The sequence below is a fragment of the Camarhynchus parvulus genome, chromosome 2, assembly GCF_901933205.1.
Source record: "Camarhynchus parvulus chromosome 2, STF_HiC, whole genome shotgun sequence".
Taxonomy (NCBI): Eukaryota; Metazoa; Chordata; class Aves; order Passeriformes; family Thraupidae; genus Camarhynchus; species Camarhynchus parvulus.
The window spans coordinates 33,887,413-33,912,471 of NC_044572.1; the positions used below are offsets into that span (position 1 = coordinate 33,887,413).

General features: G+C 47.0%; 2 protein-coding genes across 3 annotated transcripts; both read right to left on the minus strand.

Annotated features, from left to right (window-relative positions):
• Positions 1-3,837: 3,837 nt before the first annotated feature.
• Positions 3,838-6,866, minus strand: HOXA10 (homeobox A10). The gene is made up of 2 exons (XM_030971262.1): positions 6,043-6,866; positions 3,838-4,599 (listed from the first exon to the last, which is right to left on the minus strand). The coding sequence occupies exons 1-2, from the start codon at positions 6,860-6,862 to the stop codon at positions 4,325-4,327; spliced, it is 1,095 nt and encodes a 364-aa protein (XP_030827122.1). The 5' UTR covers positions 6,863-6,866; the 3' UTR covers positions 3,838-4,324.
• Positions 6,867-15,933: 9,067 nt separating this feature from the next.
• On the minus strand, positions 15,934-18,843 carry HOXA11 (homeobox A11). Of its 2 annotated transcripts, XM_030971264.1 has the most exons (3): positions 18,778-18,843; positions 18,105-18,679; positions 15,934-16,606 (listed from the first exon to the last, which is right to left on the minus strand). In XM_030971264.1, exons 1-3 carry the CDS (start codon positions 18,807-18,809, stop codon positions 16,374-16,376), a joined length of 840 nt encoding a protein of 279 aa, XP_030827124.1. In that variant the 5' UTR covers positions 18,810-18,843; the 3' UTR covers positions 15,934-16,373. The 2 variants fall into 2 exon arrangements, with proteins under 2 accessions (XP_030827124.1, XP_030827123.1); XM_030971263.1 differs by having other exon boundaries at positions 18,105-18,835.
• Between the last annotated feature and the right edge of the window lie 6,216 nt (positions 18,844-25,059).

Consider the following 25,059-nt stretch of genomic DNA (forward strand, 5'->3'; position numbering starts at 1 on the left):
CATCCAAGGGGCAGGAGAGGTTGTACAGAAAGTAAGAGGAGAAATGCAGCAAATAATTAGATATTTTTCACGCGGTCACGTTGCTGACTATTACGCTGGGATGTTCGACTCTTTTATCGCTGTTTTAGATCCATTTTCACCCAAAGTACATTTTTCATACGAGCCACGTAGGCGATTTCGCTTCATCAATTTACTTTGCAAATTACTTAAGGTTTTGGTGACTTCTACCATCGGGGGCAAAAGACCCCAAACAAGGCAGAAACAGACATTGACATTAAAATGCTATATGAAACCAGAATTCCCAGGAAGGAAGCAGCGCTGGAGCGATCGTGTCCGAATAAAAGTACTCCCTGTCCTCCATCCCAACACAACCGAACAGGCAGAGCTCCCATTCCGCTAGCTCCAGCACCCGGCTGCATCGGGAAGGATCCCGTCTGTTTTTAAGCAGGGGGGCATCTGCAAGCGCTGCTTCCTTAGCCGCGCATCACAGAGGCGCTCAGCATACGCGGGCGCGGGGCAGGAATTCGCGGGCGTTGGCGATCTCGCCTGAACGGGAAGTTCAGGATCGCCTTTCCCAGGGTTTCCTGCCACTGCAGACCTCTCTCACTGAACCAGTGGTGGTACGAAGCCACGGAGGGGTTTTGGCACAGTGAAGAGAAAAAATGATTCAGAATTTAGAGGAAGCAGTCCAAAATCAGGATGAGGCGATTCAACTGGGAATCAAAAGGGCAGAGGCAAAAGACGCCATACAGGCACACACAAACACAGAACTGTAAATACACTCCCCGAAATGTACACAGACACTGCAGATAGCCCGTCAGACCTTGTGTGGACAGGCAAACACAAGCACTTAAATTTGACTGCAATGCAGAGCTCTGCTCCTGCCCCGGCCGGGGACGACTGCTTTTCTGAGTATGGCTGAAATCCGCTATCCAAACTCATCTGAGCTCCTGCAGCCCAGCCTGAAGTTTCGAAAAAGTTCTTAGGTTTTAGTATCGCTATTTTTTTTAAGGCAAACATAATCACGACAGATAAAAAATAAATAGAATTAAACGAGCAACGAGTGAGTTTTCAGTCCTTTTCCCCGCCCTCCTTTCCTCCGCGAAGGGTGCCCCGCTCCGCGGCCGCGGCGGCGCTGGCTGCTGGCGGAGGGCCCGGCCGGAGCCCGCCCATTGCCCGCGGTCGCGCTGCGAACACAAAAGGCGGCGGTGGCGGCGACGGCAGCGGGCCCGGAGAGGTCGCTGTTGCCCGTTCCGCCGCCGCGGAGAGCCCGCACTGCAATCGTGATCGTAACCGAGGCCTTGCGGGCCGCGGGGCAGCCCCGGGGTAGCGGGCCCGACGGCGGAGGCACGGAGCCGGCCGAGCCGTGCGCCAGGCTGCGGCAGCACCGGCCTCCCCAGCGCGGGGGCCGAGAGCCGCCGGCGGCGCCGGGCACCCCCGCCGCCCGTGGGTGCAGCCGGCCGCGGGCGCTGCGCTCCGGGCCCCAGTTTTTGATGACGCCTGGAGTGGGGCAGGTAGATTTGGTCTCTCCCCACCCCCACCCCCAGGCACGCTTTCAGGTCTCAGTTTTTAATAAATCCAGACTGAAAAATAAAACAGCCACCCACCTCCCCCCGGCCCCCCGAGCTCGACCCACGCCGAGTGGAATGCAAAAACGCACCTGACCTTGAATGCAGCCAACGAGATATATTAAAAACCCGCAAGCAGGCAGGGACTCGCTTAGGAGCTAGCTAACCTTGAAGAACTTGTCAAGCTTCCCCCCTCGGCTGCCGTGTTTATCTGAGGAATCAAAGGAGGCTCCGCTGCAGATGGGAAACAATGGCATTGGGACTTGACGCCTACAGTTCACTTCAGCGCTAAGATTTCTTCGGGTAGAAAGGACCCTCGCACCAAGCATACCTGGTGATGATATCAACTGAAGTAATTAAGGCAGTTTCGTGCTGTAGAGAGAAAGGTGGAGCCCCAACAACATGAAACTACCTAAACCACAGAGCAGTTCTCAGGCGCTAATTATTACTTTCCCCATGGCCGTGGTCCTTAACGCAAGGATCCCGCTACGAAAATAAAACCAGAAACGTGACTAAAACATGCCTCTCGCCCTCCCGCCCACCCCGCCGGCGCCCCTCCGAGCCCCCCGGCCAGCCTCGGGTGGGTTAATGAAAACAAGAGTAAAATATAATAACAACCACCCACACACACGCGCGCGGGCAGCTTTCGCCTTTCCATGCAGATGTAATCGGGGAAAAAGGGCCGTGCACGACAATGTTACATCACGAAAAGCTAACGGCTCCCAAGAAGCCAGCCCGGGTTCAAAGTCTATCCCCCCCTCCTCCCGCCATACATATACCCTTGCAAGGAAGCATTAGCTGCCTCGTCTCTTCCAGCCTTCCTTTTGCGTTCCCTTTGTGCAAGACCCTGTTAGCTAAACATGCAGCAAGAAAGAGAGGATGCAAAAAAAAAAAAAAAAAAAAAAAAAAAAAAAAAAAAAACCCACAAAAAACCAATAACAACAAAAAACCAACCAGGCAGCCTGTGTGAAATAAGCTCTTCCACATGCAGCCAGGTAGAGAATAGCCTTGTCTGGAGGGGCCCGCTGGCAGGGAGGCGAGGCTGGGGTCCCCCCACCCCCCCACCATGATCTCACCTTTACGATTTCTTCTCAGCCCTGAGATAAAGCTAGAATTTTGTCAACGTCCTCTGGAGTTAAAGATCTCCGCACACTTGTAGGTGTTCGATTAACAAAAAGGAAAAAAAAAAAAAAAAAAAAAAAGAGAAGAAATATATCGTTTCCCTACCCTCAAGAAATAGTAATTTGCTTCCTCAGTCTATGCAGTTCCTCAGTCAACTGAAACCACTCGTTCAAGACAGCAACAATCCAGATATACTAGCAAGTCATAAAACTGAACAAAAGCCGACAAACCTTAGAGCACCATCGCTATATGGCCCAGACAAATTACGACCGTCTAGGTAATATTTAAATAGATTCCTAAAGTAATTGCAGGGGGTTTAGGCAACTATTCCTGTTGTAAAAGTTCTCGAAGACATAAAGTAGAACCTGAGGATAAACAGTCACAAAAAGAGGTAAAATTAAAAGGATTCATTCCACGGTTTTTTTATTCTTCTATGAGAACATAAACATCGTCTTTTTCACGCACAGCAGCATTACAATATTAATTTATTCCGATTTAAGGTAAGAACTAGATATAGCTAGAACTAACATTTATAATAACGATAGAATGCATTTGCTTAAAACAGTATCGGCATTTTAATAATAATAGACATTTATCCATATCTGTATTTATAGCTTTTCCCCTTCTTTCTCTTTTTTTTAAATCTTTTTTAATTTTTTGACCTATATGTTTGACCCTTGAATGAATGTAACTTCACAGTATAAAGGAAGACGAACATATTCTCCCTCGCAATCTCAGACTCTGGCTCAGAAAGTCCATCTGATGTTCAGGATATATACTTTCAGTGAAATTAGTGAGGAAAAAAGTGACTATTTTCTTTTCAAGGGGGGATTTCTGTGTGCTTGTCATGCGTTACCAATGGTAACGTTATATATAGACACAAAAGAAAATCACCAAATTCACATATTTAAGCAAAACTACATTAAGTAAATATCTACAACCGGCGAGAGAATTTCAGAGGTAAGAGTAATAATTTAGTCCATGAGTAAAACGAAATCTTTTATACCTTTAAAGAGAAGATATTTCATTTTCCTGGCCAAATTTAAAGCTGTAATATTGGCTTTTAAGGTAAAGTGTAAAAAAAAAAAAAAAAAGAAAAATGATTCCTAACACCCGTTCCCGTGAAACCCTTTTAAAGGATGCCTGCATTTCATTATTTTAAGTCCCGCTTTTCGAAGGAAAAAAGGGGGAGGGGGAGACAAGGCAAACAGAGAAGGGGAAAGCTCCCAATATATAGAAATATGGCAACGCTTAAATTCTTCATTGTGCAGCTACGTACAGTCCAAGTTACAGCACTTATATTTTAAATGAATGCACCTTTAACTAGGATTGTTTACTTTTCAGAGAGACAGATAGGGAGAAACATATTTGCAGCTCCTGAAATGGTATTTTTGTGTTTCAAAGCTTAGAGGAAACAAATTGGCCCCGGGAAAGGCTGAAGGAAGAGGGGAGGTTCACACACGGCATTTTGTGCTTTAGCGTGACTTTAGTCCACCCACCCCCCAAAGTAGCTCTTAAGAGGTTAAGGACATATTGAGAACGCCTAAAATCGTTAATCCATACAGGTGCGGATGAATACAGCCTAGGAAAATGATACTGGCTCTTTAAACCATAAAGATGTGTTTATAGGTTCATCAAGAGAAATTAAAGTTGGCTGTGAGCTCCCGAATCCTATTCTCTCTGTTCATTTTCTTCAGTTTCATTCTGCGGTTCTGAAACCAGATTTTAACTTGTCTGTCTGTGAGGTGGACTGTGCGGCTGATCTCTAGGCGACGCTCACGAGTCAGGTACATATTGAATAGAAACTCCTTTTCCAGCTCGAGAGTTTGATGCTTGGTATAGGGGCATCGTTTCTTTCTGCCACTTTTTGCCGTGAGCCAGTTTGCTGCATTTTCTCCTTTTGAATTGCCTAGTTTTGAGAGAGTAAAAAATGGACGTTACCATCGGTTAGGAGGCAAAGAGCTGTGGGGGAGAAGGTGGCAGGAGCATCTATGCGTGTGCCTGTGTCTGTGTGTGCGATGGGCTCGCTCCGCCAGCTGCGGAGAATTGGAATGTGGGGTGTCCTTGAGGGAACCGAGAGCTTCAGAACGGTTTCCCAAAGGTTTTGGATGTGTCCGGGTAAGAACTGCCACTGCTCAAAAACCTCCGGACAGCCTCTGGCGGGGTAGCGTGCCCCGGATTGTAGTTTATCTCCGACCCTCCAAAACGAGCTCCTACCCTCTCCCTGTCGGCCATTCCGAGCCCTTTGGTACTGGGGGCAGTTGCTGAAGGGCCTGCAGCCTTATTTCCTTCCCCCCCGGCACCTGCTTCCAAAAAAACAAAGCCTCCGGATCCGGATTTTGTAAGCGTGCTACGGAGGTGGAAAACAAGGTGAGCTGGGGAGCCGGAGCCTCCCTGCCTTCAGCCCCTGCCTTTCCGGAGAGCTTCGCCATGGCCTTCTCATTTCCAACCATTTCGGGGAAGAAAAAATGCGGTCATAACAATAATAAAAACGTTTTGAGGTGATTTCTAACTGTGAAACTGACTGGGAAAGAGGTAACACCAATCCCTTGATGGCTCAGAGTGGTTAGTGGTTTGGGGTTGGCTCTCTAACAGTTTTTCGCTGACCCTTTTTTTTTTTCTGTCTTTCTTTTCTTTAAATGCTACTTTCCAACGGGTCGCCTGAAAGGAATAAAAGGGCGTCCGAAAGGCGGACGGAGAGAAGCTCCTGCTAAGTCTGCCGTCCGGGAAAGGGGAGTTATTTTTTGCCATGGGGACACGAAAGGGAAATAAATAAGGAAAAGTATAAATAACAGCTCTGTTATCTAGTGTAGATGCTGAAGGATATTCGCCGTGCATTCATCAGTCTAATTTGATAGCAGCTCATAGATGGCACATTTCAGCGCGGTTGTTATTCCGAAAAGCATTCTGGATCGTAAAATATAACTTACCGCGTTAATAGGTTTATTTATTGGCACTGCCTATTGCTTATTTTGGATGCTTTACAAACATCTCTGTTATCTGGTAGGCACCTTCACATCACGGGGGAGAGATTGATCTTGTTTTTCTATATGTTTTAGCAGCATGCAGGCTAAAGTTGCCCATAGCAGAGGCTCTAAGGGTTTTAAACTATAGGATGGACATTAATTTTTACGGCAACCCCATGCCCGAATATTACAAAGTTCAGAAGGTCAGTCTGAGCAGAGCTTCTTGGCAGCCCCGCGGGGCAGCTGGGATCCTCCTTTCGCATTTCAATGCCACTATGATCCTCAACGACTATTTTTCTTACTTTCTTTCTTTTTCTTTTTCTTTTTTTTTTTTTTTTTTTGCTCTTTAATCATCACTACCACCATCACCATCATCGTTCGCTTACCTACAGGCTCTTTCTCAGGAGAAGCTTTGCTGCTCTCTGACGGAGCTGGAGAGAGCTCCTCTGCGGTGGAAGATGAAGCCTGAGTCTCGTCCTCCCTCTGGGAGACGCACGCCAAGGGGCTTGGGGAGCGCTCCTCATCCTCCTTCCTCCCCGGCTCCGGGACGGGAGGCAAAGATGGAGGCGTCTGGAAGCGGCCGGGGGGCTGCGGAGGGAAAGGGGCAGCCCCGGCTGGCCCCGCGCCGTAGTTCTTGGAAGTGCCATAAGCCTGGGAGAGGCGGAAGTAGCCCGGGACGGGGACCCCGCCGCCGCCGCTGGCTGGGCTGACCTCGGCACTCAGCCGGGGGAAGGGAGCGAGGTCTGTGGCGGCCGAGCCCTTGGGGCATTTCTCTGAGTCATAGAGGCAGTAGGAACTCTCCTCCTTAATGCTTGTAGCGAAGGAGCACGAGGTGGCCTGCTGGCTCTCCGGCTCTTCCATGCGACAGGACCGGGGGGGATCTAGCCACACTTCCATCCCTGACACGTAGGAGTGCGAGTTGGGGACCATGCTTTGAGAAGTACCTTCATTGCGTTTGCCCAGAACGGGGAAAAGTCCGCAGCTTTGCAGCCCGTAGGACAGATCGGACGCCTGTGGCAGGTAGATACCACTGTTGGGATAGTAGCCGCCTCCTCCTCCGCCTCCGCCTCCTGCTCCCGCCGCTTCCCCTCTGCCCGAGCTGATCAGGGAGTCTACCAAAAAAGAGTTTGCAGCCGGGCTCTCGGAGCATGACATTGTTGTGGAATAATTTGGCGAAGGGAGCAGATAGCCCTTTCTGGCTGACATTTCTTGTGCAAAACATGCTGAATATGATGAGAGATACCCCCGCACCACGGCAGGCGCCCGCAGCCAATGGAAGCCCAGGCCTCCCCAGCAACCCCTCCCCGTCTGGTTTCGTATGCACAGAGCTGCTCTCAGGTCGACCTCTGAATTTGGAAGATAGATGTATATTAATGTGTAATATGGATTTCCATACACACAGGCGCGCGCACTTCCACCATATGGGCGAGCGCCTGCGCCCAGGCGGGAGCCGGGCTCCCGGGAAGGGGAAGGGGAAAGGGAAGGGGAAGGGGAAGGGGAAGGGAAGGGGAAGGGGAAGGGGAAGAGGAAGGGGAAAGAGAGGGCTGTGCTGGTACTGGCTCCAAGTTTTGCTCCCCTCTTATCACACACACCGCTATAAAATAGCCCGGCGGTCCTGATGTTTATTATACCTAGGCTGAAGCCGTGTCCAGATGAAGCTTTTACTATCGCTCCTCTCTCCCCGTGGTTGGGCTTTCCAGCAGCAATGCCTGCTCACCTCCCTCCGCAACCTATGTGTCACACGAAATTAATAAAGCCACGGCTCGCCCGGTGTTTTATGCTCAGCCTCTGCTCATTTTATTTGATTGTCTCGTTTTTTTAAGAAATAAAAGACGTGTTATTGTTTATCACGGATCATTGGAAACCGTAAAGGGGCCTGGTGCCTCCCGCGTTAAACTACCGAGGAAGGGGGCTGCTTGCAGCCTAACATCACCGCCACGACGCCAGGCTGGGCTTAATTTTCCTGGAGATAAAATGCTCGCCGCTGCGCTGAGGAATCTCTTAGGGAGCAATGCCACTCTGGGAGGATTGATTGTGCGGTTGCAGCTTCTAATGCTTTAGTTAACGCTGGATTCTTACTGAGGTCTGATTACCATTTAAAATATAAAGCCAGACATATGTCACAGAAAGAATCCAGACGCGAGCAGTTCAAATGGATCCTCGCAGGATGCTGCGCACCGTGTTTATTGATGTGTTTATATTTGGACGATCATTTTTATATCTCCCCTCCCTCCCGCTCCATTTGGGTCTTTTCACTTTCGCCTCTTCAAAAGCATCGTCTCCGTTAAGCAATGCACTAAATAATAGAAATAAGACTAGCTAGATAAATACCGAGATACTAGACAGCCCAGTCCAGTCGATATGTAATTGTGGCGGAGGTAGCAGACAGAGAGCAGACAGGCAGGGACGCAGGCAGAGAGACAGATAGATTTCGTAATGAAATGCTTAACGATGACTTGCTTTTCACTTCCATCATCTCTCGCTTATGCCATTTTGAAGTCGCCTCACTGCCTGGCACGCGGAACTAAGGGCACTTTAGTTCAAGGGGAGCCTGAGGCTGCCCAGCTCCCGCTGTCCATCCCTGAGGAGCATCACTCGCTCCTCTCTCCCGCACGCCGCCTGGAGAAGCGGCCATCGGCCGCTTCCCGCTTCCAGCAGGTCGGGCGGGTGAGAGCGGCCGCCGAGCGGGCGTCATCACCGGCCGGGACGAGAGCCCCTGCCGGGCACCGGCTGCCGTGGCCGGGAGGGCACCGGCGGCGGTGCTGGGGCCGCTGCCTGCGGGGAGGGGTGGTGCCGGAGCAGGCGCGGCGCCCCGAATGCCCCGGCCCCTACCCTCGGCCTTCGAAACCCCCAGGGAGCTCTTCTTCCCCCTCGCCCCACGGATCTGTCAAGCCCCACGTGGTCTTGTCCCGCAATATTTGCCTGCCACGGGGAAAAGCTTTTTTTCCACAGCGTGACATTCCCCTGGAGGAATCCCTCCTTGCGGCAGGAGGGCAGTGTCCCTTCCCGCGGGGGCCTCCCCAGCGTCCCTCCGCGCCCCCGGAAAGCACCAGGGCAGGCAGGGGATGCTACAACTTTGAAACACCCATAAAATCTCTGTGGAAAGGCGCCTGATTTTTCCAGCGTGGTGGGGCGAGCATCACATCGCGGTTTCCTTCTGACCGACCCGTGGGATGCGGTGACAGGGGTAGATCTCCCAGCCTATAGAAGCCCTTCGAGGTTTTTTTCCTTCCCGCATTTCCTCCTGTAACATTGTTTGTGATTTCCCAGCCCGACTAACTTCGGATGTGTTAATGTGCGATGGACGAACCCTTATCAGATTCCTATGAGGGCCATATCATTACTAACAAAATTAATACCACATAAGGAACTGGTTTATTGGCTGGTATACAGGAAGGCTATTATCAATAGGCTTAGCTTCATAAATACAGATCTAAATAAAAAGAAACGTGAGCCCCAGCGCCGCCTTCCAAATACATTTCTCTACACAAGTCAGGTATAAAAATTACTCTGGGGAAGTCCGCTCTTGCGGTATGTTTATTTTGCATTTGCCAAATTAAATAGAAACGGATTGCAAATCTAAAAGCCATACGGAACCGAGGAGAAACGCTTGAAATCATTCCAAAGCTGTTTTTAAAATAAGCAGCTCCCTTTTAAAAATTGGATTAAAGTGAAGGAAAGTATTATAAAAAGTACGCTGCAATCCTCGTCAGCCGAAATGACTGGGAGTGCATCGATGAGACGCGAGTTGGCTTCTCCTCCCTCTGCGATCTAATGCAGGGGAATCAGACAAAAGGCACAGAGGCCGGTGAGGATTTTTGAAGGTGTTCTTTAGCCTCCCCGTTTAGTTTTGCAGCAGCGGGTTACCCCAGCCCCGCGTCAGGTCCCGCGGGAGCTGCCGTGGGCTGTTGTGTTGACCGCAGTAAACGGAGCCGGTTTGATGGTCAAGGCACCGACCCCGTCTAGATCATGAACTCAGCTCGGCGCTGCATTATCTCCGCTTTCTTTAATCGCTAACAAGGCCAAGGCAAATAGTAACCAGCATCATCAAACCCAGCGAAGTAAAACTAATAATGTTCACTTGATTCGTAACTATAAAAGATAATGGTCAATTCTGACTAAACTGAGCTAATTTGGCATGAGCTGAGTGCAGCTACTGCGTTACCAGCGCTTAACAATGTGTCCCTTGGAACTTAACCCCTATTTAAAAGAAATTTTAAAGAATATTGTGGACGCCAGGGGACGAGAATTACTTTCTTTTTAATTCTACTTCTGTAAGTAAAGCTATCCGAGGGTCTATAAAACCGAGCAAATAAAATTCTGATAAATATCAAAGCCAGCGAGAAGGTGTTTTCTTGGAGAATCTAAATTCATGGCTTACATAGACAATACTATCAAAATAAAATTTTATTGATCTAAGAAAAATATAATAGATGCATTAATAGCGTCGTTAAGCCGTTTTATTGGTTGAACTAAAATTAAAAACAAAAAGGGAATAAATAAAAACCGACAGCTCAGCCTAAGCAAACTCTGACTGGAAATCTCAAAACGTATCGTGTTAAACCGTGATTTATCTTTTTATTATTGGCCCGTATAACCCAAAAGATCAGCGCTGTTAATCCAGAGACGCATTTTGCGAGCTAATTAAAATATGCTTTTATTTGTAGACATGGGCAAGCTGCAATTTGTGAAAACGTAAACGGCCTTGCAGTCTGTGCGGGAGTGCATGCGCCGCCTATCTGAGAATACAGCCGTGGACTACATTTTATACAGCTCCAAAAATTAATGCGATCAGACTATAGTTATTTAATATTGGAACTGTCAGCTCACTGGAACGTGTGTGTGTGCCAGATTCCTCTTTTTTCTTTTTTGCTTGTTTTTTTTTTTTTTCTGGATTTGCTCCAAAGAAGGCGGATTTCAGACAGGAGGTTTAGGAACAGCGTCTGTGCCAAGTTAGGTGACAAATGACGGCCCCACTAATTTTATCTTTACTAGAAATTCTTTCACGCTGGTGGTGCTGCTGGGGAGGTTGGCTTGTTTTGGCGGATTATCTCGTTAAAAATTAGGCTGCGATATAATTTTATTCCAGCCATCCGGAGGCTTGCTCGCCTAACTATGTTTTATATTATACATGTATCGTTTTACTTATTTGGATTAGGAACATATTTTGCAAGTAATTCTGACGAGTTTCAAATGCTAGTGTGCGGCAGGACAAAATACACCCAAACCAATTCATTAGGGCTTTATTTCCTCGCCGTTTTCCGGCACTGACGAGAACAACGGGGCTTTCTATTGTCCAGAGAGCCCCAAACACCATGCAGAAGCAACAACGGTATCGGGTTATAGATGTGTGGGGAAAATATTGCATGCCCAAGTCTGTCTTTTAAGTGTACCCCTTCTATTGCCAGAGATGAGCCGCACAGCTCTATTAAGCATTTGAAACTGTAGCCTTTCTCCCTTTTTTGTAGCTGTCTTCCCTTTAAAGAAGATCTGAATGCATATACAATTTTTTTTTTTTGGTTGTGGTATAGCTTGGCTGTCAGACACACACGTTGGCCAGAAGTTTCGATTTCAGAGCATTTAATGAAAAGATTGTGACCCAAACAAAAAAAATATATAGACAACAAAACTCAAACCCAATGAGCTTATGAAAAAGCCTCCCAGGGGTTTGGATGTGGTATGTGAGCTGAAGTTGAGTACACGATTAATTAAACACAGTGCAGACACTGAGCTGGCTTCCCCTCTTCCCTCTAAAACATGCAAACCCAAATAATGTGAAATAATAAACAGTTATTGTAAGAAACAAGCTTGTTTTTTTTAAATATTATCCTATGACCGCGGCCGTCAGTAAACAATTCGTAACCAGAGGGCGCTTTAACTGCTGCTGGGGTCCCTTTGATTTATTCAGCCAAGTATTGAATGGGACAGGGAAACAACAAGGGGAAAAATAAATATTTGATCAAATATGCAGAGTTTAACTTGACTGGTGTAAAATGAAATGTTGCAAAGGGACCCTCAAATCTCCCTGCTTCTCACGTGGCTTCTTGCGTCCTGGCATTGCTGAGGGAAGTCAAAAGGGATCAACATCCCCGAGCTTTTAATGGAGCATCTTTGATGAAATCGATAGGTTCCAATAATCATCTGAAACTGCTCTCTGTCGACTGAGCATGTGCTTTTAACTACACTTGCAACTGTCCCCTGGAAGCACAATTTAAAAAATACTGCAGGCAACAGGCATTATATGCATAGAAGATAAAGGATAAAATAATATTTTTGGTTTTTTCGGACAGATATTTTAAACTCTGCTCTAAGAAACACGTGTATTAAAGTATGTAGCCAAACCAGTATCTTCTCCATATAATACCACCTTCCCGCCCACCCTTCTCAAATGGAGACATAAGAAAAACATGTGAAAATTTTATGGGCATGAAAAGTAACCTGGAGTTAGGGGTACTCGTAGAGAGGATAGAGTTTCAAAGCTACAATCCAGAGCAGCCCTGAGCACATGAGAATGAGTGACTATTGTTTGTTTACAGCACATGTGCTGATTAAGAAAGAAAGAAAGAAAGAAAGAAAGAAAGAAAGAAAGAAAGAAAGAAAGAAAGAAAGAAAGAAAGAAAGAAAGAAAGAAAATCGAAATCCAAATCTGGTCTTGCACGAACATTGACTTAATATGCAATCACATAAACAGTTTTTAGCATAAGTATGTCAAAAGTTGTTTACCACAATCTGTGTCCAGCTGCAAGGAAGCAGACTACCCTTTAAAGTTACCAAACGACCCTAACTAAACTATAGTTCAAGACTAATAAGATCGTCAGAATTGTCTGTCATTTGCAGACTGTGTTGCCATAGATCTATTTGATTGAAGACACCTACTGTTCCACACATAAATGTCAAGTTTCATAATATTTCCAATGCTACACTCTTTTTTTTTCTTCTTTTTTTTTTTTTCTTTTTAATAAGTGGAAGAAAGCTACAAGTTACTCTGAAAAAATATTTCCAGATAACGTGGATTTTCCACGCGGCTGGCCAAAACTAAGAGAAAATAAAAGGTCAACTGCAGCTTAGAAAGTCCCTTCTATATTATTTCACATCCTAATCACCAACTTTTTGCATCCTTTCCCCTCCCTACAGTTCTGTTCCGCGGTGCTCAGTGGTCAGGGCAAGGGCCACCCCACATGGCAGGGTACCATTCCGGTCACCGCACACTCCTCGCCGCTCTCCATGCCGGATAGATGTATAAAACACTTACCTTCGCGCATTTCCTAACCCAAAGCCCAGAGGCTTTAACTCCACCGAGAAGCCCCAGCGTCTCCCCCCTCCCCCGGCATCCCGAGCGGCTTTTTGTACAGTGGAGCCCGGTAAGTGCAATAATTACCCGTGTGGCTCCAGGGATGCAAAGTGAACAAAGGCCAAGATTTTCTTTTTTTTTTTTTTTCCCTTTGCAGGGCTGCTCCCCTTGCCCCGGGCGGCTTTGACATTGATCTGAAGATCGCCATCTTGTGGCAAAGCAGCCCCTAAACCGCGGCCGACGTCCGTCCGTCCGTCCGTCTGCCCGCCCGCCCTCACGCCGGGGCCCCGCGGCAGGACGGCGGGCGGGCGGGGGGACGGACAGACGGCGGCGGACAGCAATGGTGGCTCACCTCCCGGTGTAAAAGCCTCTGGGCGAACCTCGGCTGCCTTTAGAGCGATGCGTTTGGTACAGGCGAAGCGGACGAGTCACGGGCAGTTTTTATGGCCGCAATGTCACAGCAACACAGAGGATGCGATTTTATTGGGCTAGGAAATCCGAACCCCGACCACAGAAACTCCATGTTTTTACTGTCTCTAGGATTGGCTCTGAATACCAGTTAATTTTCAACCAGGAAAGGAAGCTTGCAGGCTTAACTTTCATTGCCATTCAGCTCTCCATCCGTCCCTCTACTCCTCTCTCACCGTCTGCCCATCCATCTGTCTGTCTCCTTTTAACTGGCATTTCCCCTTGCATACAAGACAAACAAACAAATAAAGTCCCCTCTTTTCCCCCTCACTTTTCAACATTCCCTTTGGGTAAACGTTGGCTGGCTGGGTGGCTGTGGTCAACAAAGGCCCAAAGTCAGTAAGTCCTTCACCTCAAGGTTATGGGTGATGTCCAAGCAATACAGAAGTTCAAAGCCAGTAAACAATGCAAAAACAGAATCCACTTTCTTCTCCTGGTTAGGATTAGGGTCAACATTAAAGATTCAAATACTCTACTCAAAACACATTCCTATCTCAGCTATTGTTTGGTGTTTGGGGTTTTCTCCCCCCTGCCCTCTCCAACTTTCTCCCTCCAGCCCTCCTCCCCCCGCTGCCCGCCTCAGTCCACCCCCTCCCTGCCTTGGAGATCAAGGACAATTTCAAACAGTCCATTTCCACCACACTGCCATGCCGATTCTTTTCCCCAAAGACAACAATTTTCTTAGGGCTCTCAAATTCTGGCCACATCCATCAGCTGGCTTGAAACTTCCCTTTGGTGCCAGCTTATAAAACGTGTCCCAAAATGCTACCGGCAGGCATTTCTCCTGGACACATGTGGTGGGGAGCAAACAGCAATGGCACATCCAAGCCTGGAGCACAGGACCTTGCCCCGCCAGTGCTGGCAGGAGAAGGAGAAGGCCTAACACGTAGCGAGCTATGTACACACTTAATTTTCCTTTTCCTGTGACCCGCTGGAGGTACGCTCAAACAAACCTAGGTTCACTTGTTAACTCCGGAGTAGAAGATTTAACAATGAAGTTCACGAAAGAAGAGTAATTCGCCCCAAATGGCTGAAGAAGGTCACGAGGAATTTTGGGTCCCAGAGTTACATCGGATAAAAGAACATGCAGTAACGTAACGCCAGAGTAAAAATATAAAGTTTCCTTTTTTTTTAAAATTTTATTTTCTTTGTGCGCCGTTCCACTGTATACATGCAACCAAATACTTGCGCATATTAAAAGAAAACTGTATATACATATAGATGATACATATTGAAAACAGTGACGTCATATAAAGATATTGCATTTTGTGAATTCTGACAAAGAAATTGCATCCATTTGGTAAAATTTATTAGTCAAAAACATTCTTATCACCACTTTGTTGCACATGTAAAGAAATCCCACACCCTTTAGCCCCAAAGGAACAATTAAAAAAAAAAACAAAAAAAAGAAACACCACTGAAAAAAACCAACCAGGGAAAAAAAAAAGGGCATTCGAACAAAATAGGTCATGGGTTCTTTTTTTTTTTTTTTTATTATTTACAAGTCTTGTAAAACACCATTCCTGTATGAAATATACATTCAGATATTCTCGACAGCAAATTACCTCAACGATAGAACACGGTATCCTTTGTAAACTGATATAGAATTTTAAATATTTTCCTTTCTTTTCCTCTTTTTTTTTTTTTTTTTTAATTGCATTTTTTCACGCTTTGGTTCCTGCAGGGAAATATATATATTTATAGATATTTAAAATAAGTTCAAACAACTCTCCATTCTTTGCATACGTCGACTGGGCGACAAAGTAGAGCTCATGACATTTAAAGTAGACAACAACAAAATTACCATATTTACATTGTTTGGCTTCTGTTTAAACTCCTCACTAGTCACCTTTAAACGAACATGCAATAGAGTTATTTTAATCATCCAATGTTAGTGCATTGCACAACTCCAAGTTTCAATTAAGTGTTGTGTGGTATTTGCTAAACTGTCGTTCTCCACAGGTATTTCCTGAAGAAAGTTTGTGAGCCAGAAGCCAGAAGGTTCGTTTCCTTTAAGGAGTTGTTTCTTTTAAAACGATGAAATTCACACTTTTTTGCCGATTTATTTTTAGTATTTGTATATGATTTGTCTTCAAAAAGATGGCAACGCATAGTCTGTGGTCATAAATAAAACAAGAGCTAATTAATTTTTTCTAATTTTATTTTTAGTGATTGTTTCTTTACGACATATGGCGAATTTATACCTGATTTTTAAAAGTAAATAATTAATTTTTTCATTTCGGTCTTTTTTCCCCTCGCCCCCATCCCATCCCACACCCCCAAAGGAAACACTACTATAACCATCACTACATCCATATTACAACTACTCGCGGTTGGCCCCAGGAAGGTGTGGACATGACATCCCCCCCTTTCTTTAGTTCTGCATGTGTGTGTGTGTGCGTGTGTCCGTGTGTGTGTGTCCGTCCTTCAAATCTTATTTCAAACCCATGAGCAATGGAACGCTGCCACAGATATTTTCCTAAGGAAGAACAAAAGATTATTTCTCAGAGTTTATATTCTGCAGTGGTCCTGGTTGGGTGAGCCCGACCTGGCAATCTCCAGACAGATGTTCCACAGCAGCACAGGGGCGAGAAAGGGCCGAGGATGGGCGAGTCCGGGGATGGAGAAGGACCGTCCCCGCCCGTGCCTGCCGAAAGCGGTGGCAGGGTGAGCCGCAGTGCCTGGAAAGGTAAGAGGTATGGATTTTGCACTCAGAGGTGACGTGCACGTTTAGAAATGGATCCCATGTGTGTCAAAATCAAATCGATTCCAGTTGATATGTAAATACATATATAAAAAATCATCATTGCAGTTCCAGAGAAGGTTTACGCGTGTGTAAAACCTTAGATTCTTCTAGTCCCGTCAGATACACACCTCCTTCCTCCACGTAACCCCGTGGCTTGACCTTGTCAAGGGCGAAATCTGAATTTAATCTCGTCTTGAAAAACGCTATGAGTTTTAAAGTAGTGGATTAGCTGAGTAATATTGTAATCGGTCCCTGTTAATTTTTTTTTCTTTCATTCTTCTGTTCTGAAACCATATTTTGACTTGACGGTCGGTCAGATTGAGCATTCGGGAGAGCTGGAGGCGTTTCTCTTTGTTTATGTAGACACTGAAGAAGAATTCCCTTTCTAACTCTCTAATCTGGTATTTGGTGTATGGGCATCTCTTTTTACGCGTACGTTGTCCACCTGTGGAGCGAAAAAAGGCAGAAACATTTGAGACCCGGCGGTGGCCGGCGGCGGGGGCTGAGGAGGGACGGGGGTACTCTCAGGGAAAGCACTTTAACGTGGAAAAGACGCGTTTTGCCCGCTCCGGGGTCGGAGTTGGTGGCTCTGGGGCTTGGCGCCAGCCCTCCGCCTTGGCGGGTGCGTGCGGCCGGGCCCGGGAGCCGCCGGCACAGCCCGGCCCCTGCAGCGCCGCGGCCCCGGGCAGCGTGCAGGGCGAAACCCCCGCCGAGAGCGGGGATCCGGCCTCGCTTCCTCCGCGGGGAGGGCAGCTGGAGGAAGGAGCGGTGGCGGGGGGTTCTCGCGGATTTCACGAGCCGGAGGAAAGCCTTTGTAGGCTGCTCGGCCGGGCGCCACCCCGCACGCGGAGCTGCCCAGGGAGCAGCCATCACCTGGCTGCCTGCAGCGGGCAGCGCTGCAGCGGGCGGGGGGGCCTGCGCCCAGCCCTCCCCGAGCCCCTACCCGCTTGGATCTCGCCCTCGTTGCCCGGCCTAATCCCGTCCCTACGTCCCGAGCAGAGGAAAAACCCCTGAGCCCAAGGCTGGGGCGTCTCCTTCTCCCCCTAGCCGGCTATTTTCAAGCACGTTCTCCACCGCATCGAGGTATTCTCCTCTCGATTAGCCATTACGGTTTTAAAGTTCATTAAGCAGAATATAAAAGGTTTCAAGGTTCAGGAGCTCTTTACATTAAACGTAGCTGCTATCCCTTTAAAAACTTCCTTTTCTGGTACAGTTCATTGTCGAGGTATTTTTTTTTCCCCGGCCGTATACTAGCTTTGCCTTTTAAAAAGCCCACATAAAAAAATCAGACTTTGACAGATTGAATAACAATTGTAAGTAACAAACTGTTGGACAGAAGGCAACACGTAATTGCCACAGTGCCTTAGTAAAATGGCTTCCTTTAGACAAAAAGGCCAGCTTTAGGTTAATTTGCTTCTTTTAATATATTGCTACAGTTCAGGCGGCTACTTTATCTGTTAAACGCTATTCTAGCACAATCGTTAAAACGGCGAGGGCTTTGAATTCAGCTCCTAACTAGACTTCTGGTGCAACACATGGCTTTTATAAAATCACTGGATTACATTGATATCAAAGGAGTCAGGATCTCCTTTTTTTGCCGAATTTACAGGCACAGAACTAACGTTATTATATTTTCAAGAGCTGACCACGGAACTGGTTTTTTATTATTATTTTTTTTAAAAAAGCAGAAAAAAGAAAAAAAAAATGAGAAGAAAAAGGAAAAAAAAAATTAGGCATCCATTGCCCGGTGGGTATTTCACGGCCAATTTCAGCACTAAACACGTGATCTCGCCTTTTATAACAAAGTTTTGTTGGGGGAAATCTAAAGGCCCTTCATAAACCTTATATGCTTATAAAACAGCATATAAAAATTTAACAGCGGCGGTGCGCTAGATTTCAAGCTGCCTTTCCTAAAAGCGCTCCGGCGCTGCCTTTATACGTACTGGAACTGCCGGATTTCTCCTCATTGTTGCCGGAAGATGACTCGGGGCTGCTGCTGCTCTCCGGCCGCCTCCTCCTCTCCTTCTCCGCCGCCGTCGCCGCCGCCCTGCCGCAGCCGCCCTCCGAACTTGAAGTTGCCGCCGCCGCCGCCCCGGCGGCCGCGGGCGCCTTCTCGCCACTCTTGTCTACCGGGTAGTCCGCCGAGGCCAGGTTTTCCGCCGTGCCATAAGCCGTCTCGAAAAATTGGTCGAAAGCCTGGGGCAGGACCCCGTTCCTGCCCACCGTGCTATAGAAATTGGAGGAGACGTTGGTGCTGGGGTGGTAGACGTTAGCTGTGTTTTTGCCGAACATCTCGCCCATGCTAGCAGTGTTGGTGGCAGGCAGGCAGTCTCTGTGCATGATCTCCTCTGCGGAGTAGCAGTGGGGCAGATTGTTCCTGGGGTGCCATTTACTGGAGGGATCAATGGCATATTCCCTGAAGGTAACTTCTCTCACAGGTTGGACCTGGGGTAGGTTGGAGGAGTAGGAGTATGTCATAGGGCGAGAAGACGGGGTTTGGGGCAAAAAAGAAGGGAGGCTGGAAAAATCAGGACCCGAGACGTAGTAAGTACAACTTGGCAAATACATGTTAGAGGAACAAGGAACACGCTCATCAAAATCCATCATTAGGGCTACCTCGGCTTCTCCGCATTAGCTGAGCTTAACATGATTCTCTAACGCAGCTGCCCCTTTGAAGCGGATCCGTGAAGTAAGGGATGGGGAGACGTAGGCTGACGTGGAGAGCTCTCCCGGCGGCGGCAGGGAGGTGCGGTCACGTGGCCCGACGTTGACATTGACGAGCGGCGGGCCCGGGCCCCGCTCCCTTTGTGGCCGTCGCGGGGGAAAGCAACAGCTCGTCGCCAGCGCCCAGGGGCGAGCCGAGCGCAGGTTGGCCGGGGGGGAGCCCGGGGGGACACACAGCCGCCCTGCCACTGCCCCACACTTAGCCGCCCGGGCCCTGGCACCCTCTGGCTCTGGAGCAGAGAGGCTTATCAATTTCCCCCAGGGTTAGGTGAGACCTTTCTGTTTGTTTGTGGGCTTGCTGGGGCGTTCGGCGGCTCGCTGGCAGGTTCCGAGAAGGAGGGCACCGTACTAGAGATGCACGCACGCTTTCTTGTGGAAAGCTGCTTACGAGGAGGAGGAAAACGCTCCTGAAGAAAAAGTCTCCTTTTTTTCCCCCCTTTTTATTTTTTCTCCTTTTTTTTTTTTGGATCGGTTTGAGCTTTCCCTCCTTCCCCCACTAAAAAAAAAAAAAAAAAAAGCCCTCACTCTTCAGGGTTTTTCTGGAAACCTTACGAGGAAGAATGTGCCAGGGTCAAGTCTTTACTGATTTTCATGGTGAATAGATTACATGCTTGCATTCATGTTCACTTCCGAAGCGCTTAGTGTCTTCCTTCCCTTACTTACATATTAACCTCAAATACCCCGCGCGGCTTCAGCCAAGCTTTACTGGAGGTAGTTAACAATGTCGAGTCCCAGGGACGCAGGTTTCCCCTCCTCACCCTCTCCAAATCATCCCTTGCCTCAGTCGCAACGCCAGAAAGCCAGCAAGCCCTTTAAAGTGCAGACCACGGAGCTAAAGACTGTTTGCTGATCTCTCCGCCTCAACTCTGCAACAAAATGCCTGGAAAACCAGTGGATATTGGGCTACCCCAGCTTTACAAATACTCCGAGTTTAATTGCCAGAAGCCCAGTTAAAATTATTTGACATACTGTTAACCCGTAGGAACAAATTCGCCGTACCGAGATACTTTCCTTTTAGCTTTGCGTCGTCGCTGAAGGCTGACACCCAGGGAGACCTATTTTAAAAACCTGGTTAAACTTTTACTATTGTTGCATGAAAGGGATGATATAGAAAGCGGATTGTACAGGGCAGAGACGAAAAAGTACTTTTCTGCCAATAAAAATGCACACCCCTCCGAATGAGCAGAGCCAAAGAAAACACAGAATTACGCCAAAGAATACAGCACCTTTTGAGGCACGGACATCCCTAAGCTCTCGGAAAAAAGTATTTTTTTGCTCTTCTGATGCTCGATTTCAGAAAAGAAATATTTGAGTTCCGGCTGGATTTTATCAAAATAGAAAAACAGGGTGGCAAACGGCTATTGTGAAGTCGGTACTCTTCGGGAATCAGACGTAGTTCAAGATCCATGCTCCCGTGGACTTGGGAGGCTAGTGGAAGGGAAACGAAAATGTTAGGGAAATAATATTTGGATTTTCCCCCCCTCTTCCTCTGCAGTGCTGTGGAAGTATTTATATATCCGGAGAAAGTTCTCTACTAAATTCTGGAGATCCTCGGTATTTAAATGTCAACATCGATTTGTTTATTTATTGCTTGGCTTATCGTAACCGACTCAATAACAAATCTAATCATGTTATGCAGAGAGAAAATATTCTCATTATGTATTTCCCCTACATTATAGTTAACTATTGCGTTTGAATTCGAGCTGTAAATTCAAGATTATCAAGTAATTACTTTGTAGTGGAGTAAACTAATTTATTAGCATTAATGTTTATATGCCTTTTTCTTATTTTACAAGGGTTACCCTTCACAAATCAAATGCTCCGGACGTATCCCTGTAATGAACTCTTTATTTTGGTTTGCTGCAAGAACTTCTTATGCTTACTGCACGTCTGTGAGCTGAACTTGAAATTAATTAATTAATCTTCCAGCTTGACATATTTGCTAGAAAGTGGATGGAAAGAGATTGCATGTCGTCAAAACCGCTAGCAGAAGACTGCAATGTCGTTTAGGGATTGTAAAGATGTTTGGGGGCTTTCCCTCTCTCTCCCTCTTAATTTTTTTTTTTAACTTGAGGTGGGGAGGGGTGTGCCAGAGCTCTGGTTGGCTTTTTCCTTAACGCTGTAATTTTGCTCGCGTTTACTTTCCCCCCAGTTTTTTGCAGGGGGTGGTCGTCGTGGGGTGGTGGGTGGAGTGGACTGGGGGGTCGGAAGCCCTCTTTTGGTGTCCGAGCATTGGTTATTTTCCCTGTACACCCGCACCGTTCAATTCCGTCGATGAAAACCTCTCCCCACACCCTGCACACACGCAGACACTCCTCCCTTCGAACAAAAAGGAATGTATAAGGATTTCAGTGACTTTGAGATAACAAAGGCGCCACCATTGCCGAGCCTCGCCCCGCCTCTGTGTGATGGCAAACAAATTCTTGCACTTGTATTAGGGCTTTTAAGGCTATAATTGAACACGGCGCGTCTAGGGGAACCGAAAACAGTTCTAGACTGACCTGCGGTTTTATAGCACTTTGGCAGTCAACTTCAGCTTGTGCCAGAGCAGACATGACAGAGCTGCCCAACACTCAATCGCGGGACGCCACCTCCTCGGACTCACTGCAGCCGTCCTCTTGCATTTCAATAAATTTCAAACCTTGGGGCTAGAAATGGGGAGCAGAGCTGGCACAGGTTTGTATGGGGCTCTTTGCCGCTCCTCTCAGCAGCGGGGGCTGCGGCGCCGTGCGAGGCTCCGCAGTGCCAGAGGTCGGGGCTGCCTCTGGGAAACAAAGGGAAATTAAGGCAAGAAGGGAGAGAAGGCAACTGGAAATAGGAGTGTGTGCGTGTGCGTGGGTGTGCGTGTGTCTGGGCATATATGTGCTTGCACAGCATGCACACGTGCAGTCCCGATGCCTGCTTTTGGATCGCTCGGGCTCTCTCCCCCACCTCTCCAAAGCGAGCAGCCTATTTCTCTTCAAGCGGGTTTGTAGCGCAGGGGGACCCCAAAACGCCTCCGGGTGCCGCCTGCACAGCAAGCGGGAAGGGCCATGGGGAAAACCGAGGGGGGCACAGCTCGTCTGGGAGCGACTAGACACCCAAGGCACAGGCTGTTCTCTGCTTTATTTGCTGTTAAGTGAAACAAGAGATAATGTACGCTTAAAGTCCCGGAATGTGTGGGTAATTGCAGGGAGCCTGCTGTTAAGTTGCTGTGTTCAGCACAATTATCAATGTTGATTATTTGGTCTAATGTTGAATTGCTCTTTTAATACAGTAATTGGGACTTCCGCGTTGAGGAAGGGGGAAAACCGAGCCTTCCCCTCGCTAACCTCACTGAGAACAACATAAACAAAGGCAGGCATTTCGTTTGGAGAAGCAAAATGCATTCGTTACGCCTTCCCATGTATTTCGACCGGATTAGAGAGGGTAAAACCGCTCTGAATTTGGAACCTCTGCTGCAGGACAGTTTTGCAAAGGAGAAGCGTGGCCAAGAGGTGGGGAGACTCTTACCCATAGCTAAGCTAAACAAAGGGAGGAGAAAAAAGCTACATCTCTTCTTCTTTGGAGGAATATAAACAGAACTAGGACGCCTCGATAGTCTAGCTTTTACATATACAGATGGTGTGCAAGGGGAACTGTTTAACTCACTACTGCTTCTCCAAAAGGTCAAGTTCTATTGTATCTAAATTGTTGTCTTTTTGTACCGGGCTCTGCTTGGAAAATATTTGCAGCCGACCATTTACCTTGCCAGTAGGGTGGGTGCCTCTAATTAACAGGAGGAACGTGTGCTAGAAGGAATTTGCGTCAAGAGGAGCTAATTAAAATATTACAGGATCCCTGGCTTCAATCTCTGCTGCTTCTCTCGCATAGGGAGGGTGAAGGGCAGGAGCTCGAGCAGTCGAAAATATCCACTCCTCTCCACTCGAGCAGGAGAAAATATCTAAGGAGTTAGGGCATTTTTTTTTTAAACTGAGGGTCGATTACAGTCTACAAAGGCTTATTAGAAAAGCGTAGCATTAGGGAATTTGAAGTGTCGCTGCCAACAAAAAAAAAGCGCACCGTCTTTCCACCTTTACCAATGCAAACAGGGGCACAAGGCGATGATAATTCGGCACAAAATTTGCCAGGAATGCAGCTTCAGAAAAACCTGTTAATTATTTGGATTTTAAATATCTCGGGCTCATAAGTTCTTAAAAGACATGTCTTTCCTGTTTGCCGTTTTGTCTGTTATGGAAAGAAGCTATAGGTATACTTTTTTTTTTCTTTTTTTTTTTAACTAAATATGTTTCCATAAGATTGCAATAGAATGAAGTGCTACAATAGCTAGCTAAGTAATTTAAATAATAGTTGAATTCTTGTATGTATTTGTGTATGTGCATATATCGATAAGGTGGAAGTCCCGTACTGTGACATGGCTATTTATTTTCCAAAACATGAGGCGGCATGGTTGATGATTTTTCTAGGAAACTGCAGAATACGTGTAAAGAGAATGAGCAGATGTAAACAGGATTCAATGTTATTCTGACCTTTTTTTTTTTAGCACATTATATTATTTCAGAGGCTTGAATACCTCAAAAGGCTGCACTCATCTGGGCTAGAATATTTTAGATTAATTTTTAATATCAATTAGCAAAATCCTTTCCTTTCCTCTGTCACCCTCTGTGTCTTTTTAAGTTGCTGAGATTAAGAGGGTGATTGGTTTATTTTTTTCCTATCAAGCTTCCCGTCTAGTTTGAATTTTAGGATTAAACGACTACGGACCCACAGAGATATACTTGTTGTTGGCCACCAATCATGATATTTTGCATCCCTTTGAGCTGAAGAACATCTGAGGGCTCTCTGACTCTGATAGCAGCAAGTAGCCGAAATATTACGGTTTTTTTTCAGGAGAGGAAGATACTTCTAGATAGAAAACTTCGTGTTTCGGCAGCTATTCTCTTGCTCACCAGCAGACGAACGATTTGGTGTTCTGACAGCCTCCCGGCGCCTTCCCAACGCGCGGGGAGTCTCTCACAATGTCGTGTCTCCTCACCCCCCGGTGTCCCAGCCCAGAGCTCCGGGGTCTCGGGGCTCCGAACATCCCTAAAATGTTTGCATTTACTGCTCGGAGCCTAGTCCTGAAAGACAATGCTGGCGGGTTTGGCAACCAGACGGTCGCAAGAACAGATTTTCTCAGACCAACTAGTGTACCAGAAATTGATTGACTGACGATGCTTCTATAAATGTCTCTTTTTCTCCCCCTGAACACTCTCGGAGGCTCTCCCAGCACAAAAAAACATACACACAGTCACTTATTCCCCCCCCACCCCCTCCCCCGTCCATCCAGATACAGGTGCAAGAGACTTCTAGCAAACTTAGTCTGCGGGAGAGGGATGTCTAGAGCCAGCGGCGGGCTCCAAACTGGTGCGAAAGCAAATTTCCTTGGTTATAACGCCGGTACAGAAGAGCAAGCACTTTCCACCCACTCCCACCCAGACCCACGAAGTGCCGTGTCGTTAGCACCTTTTGTAGTAAGCAGGTACCAGTCCCCCTTCGTGTCAATGTATTTTATGAAGAATTAAGCAGAGCGGTTTAGGGAAACACCCCCAGTGATCCCTTGAAAGTGCGGGGCTAGTAATCGACAGTTATTCCTGCGGACGGCCTTATCGCGGGCGATGTTCCCATGCAAAGCTCACCCGCAACCGAGAGTGCCGCTTTACTCTACACATTAAAAAAAAAAAAGTCCACCAAAACATTCCCGTGTCGACTTACATTTAAAAGTATTGCTAGAATCGATGCCTTGAACTTGACCTTAGATTTGTTAATCCAGGAAATATATTCACTGAGAGGAAAAAATAATCCTATCGCCTTGCCTCTGGCAAACGAGCATTTTCTGCCTACGAATTCAAGATATAAACAACGCACAAGAGCTATGAGATATATAATGTGCCCTCTAGATTAAGTCCAGAAAGCTGCAGAAAGCGAAATGCCTCAACGCCGAGACCAGCCAGTCGTAGCTAGACTGTTTCTGAGACGCCGAGATCCACACTCTGCCACAGAAATTCACGTCAAGGTAATTGACTGGGATTCTAAGCTAAATTGAATTTTATAGGATATAAGGTTCTCTCTAATGCACATTAAATTTTAACAATGATTTATAAAGGTATTTCAATTTTTTATTTAATTATTTTGCCCAACTCGCCAAGAAACACA

What these genes read in the sequence shown, in the direction of transcription:
- HOXA10 (XM_030971262.1), bottom strand. Translation starts at nt 6,862, where the DNA reads ATGTCAGCCAGAAAGGGCTATCTGCTCCCTTCGCCAAATTATTCCACA. An exon ending in TCCTGAGAAAGAGCCTGTAG is followed by an intron (nt 4,600 to 6,042) that starts GTAAGCGAACGA and finishes TCTCAAAACTAG; the next exon opens with GCAATTCAAAAGGAGAAAAT.
- HOXA11 (XM_030971263.1), bottom strand. Translation starts at nt 18,768, where the DNA reads ATGATGGATTTTGATGAGCGTGTTCCTTGTTCCTCTAACATGTATTTG. An exon ending in GGAGAAATCCGGCAGTTCCA is followed by an intron (nt 16,607 to 18,104) that starts GTACGTATAAAG and finishes TTCGCTCCACAG; the next exon opens with GTGGACAACGTACGCGTAAA.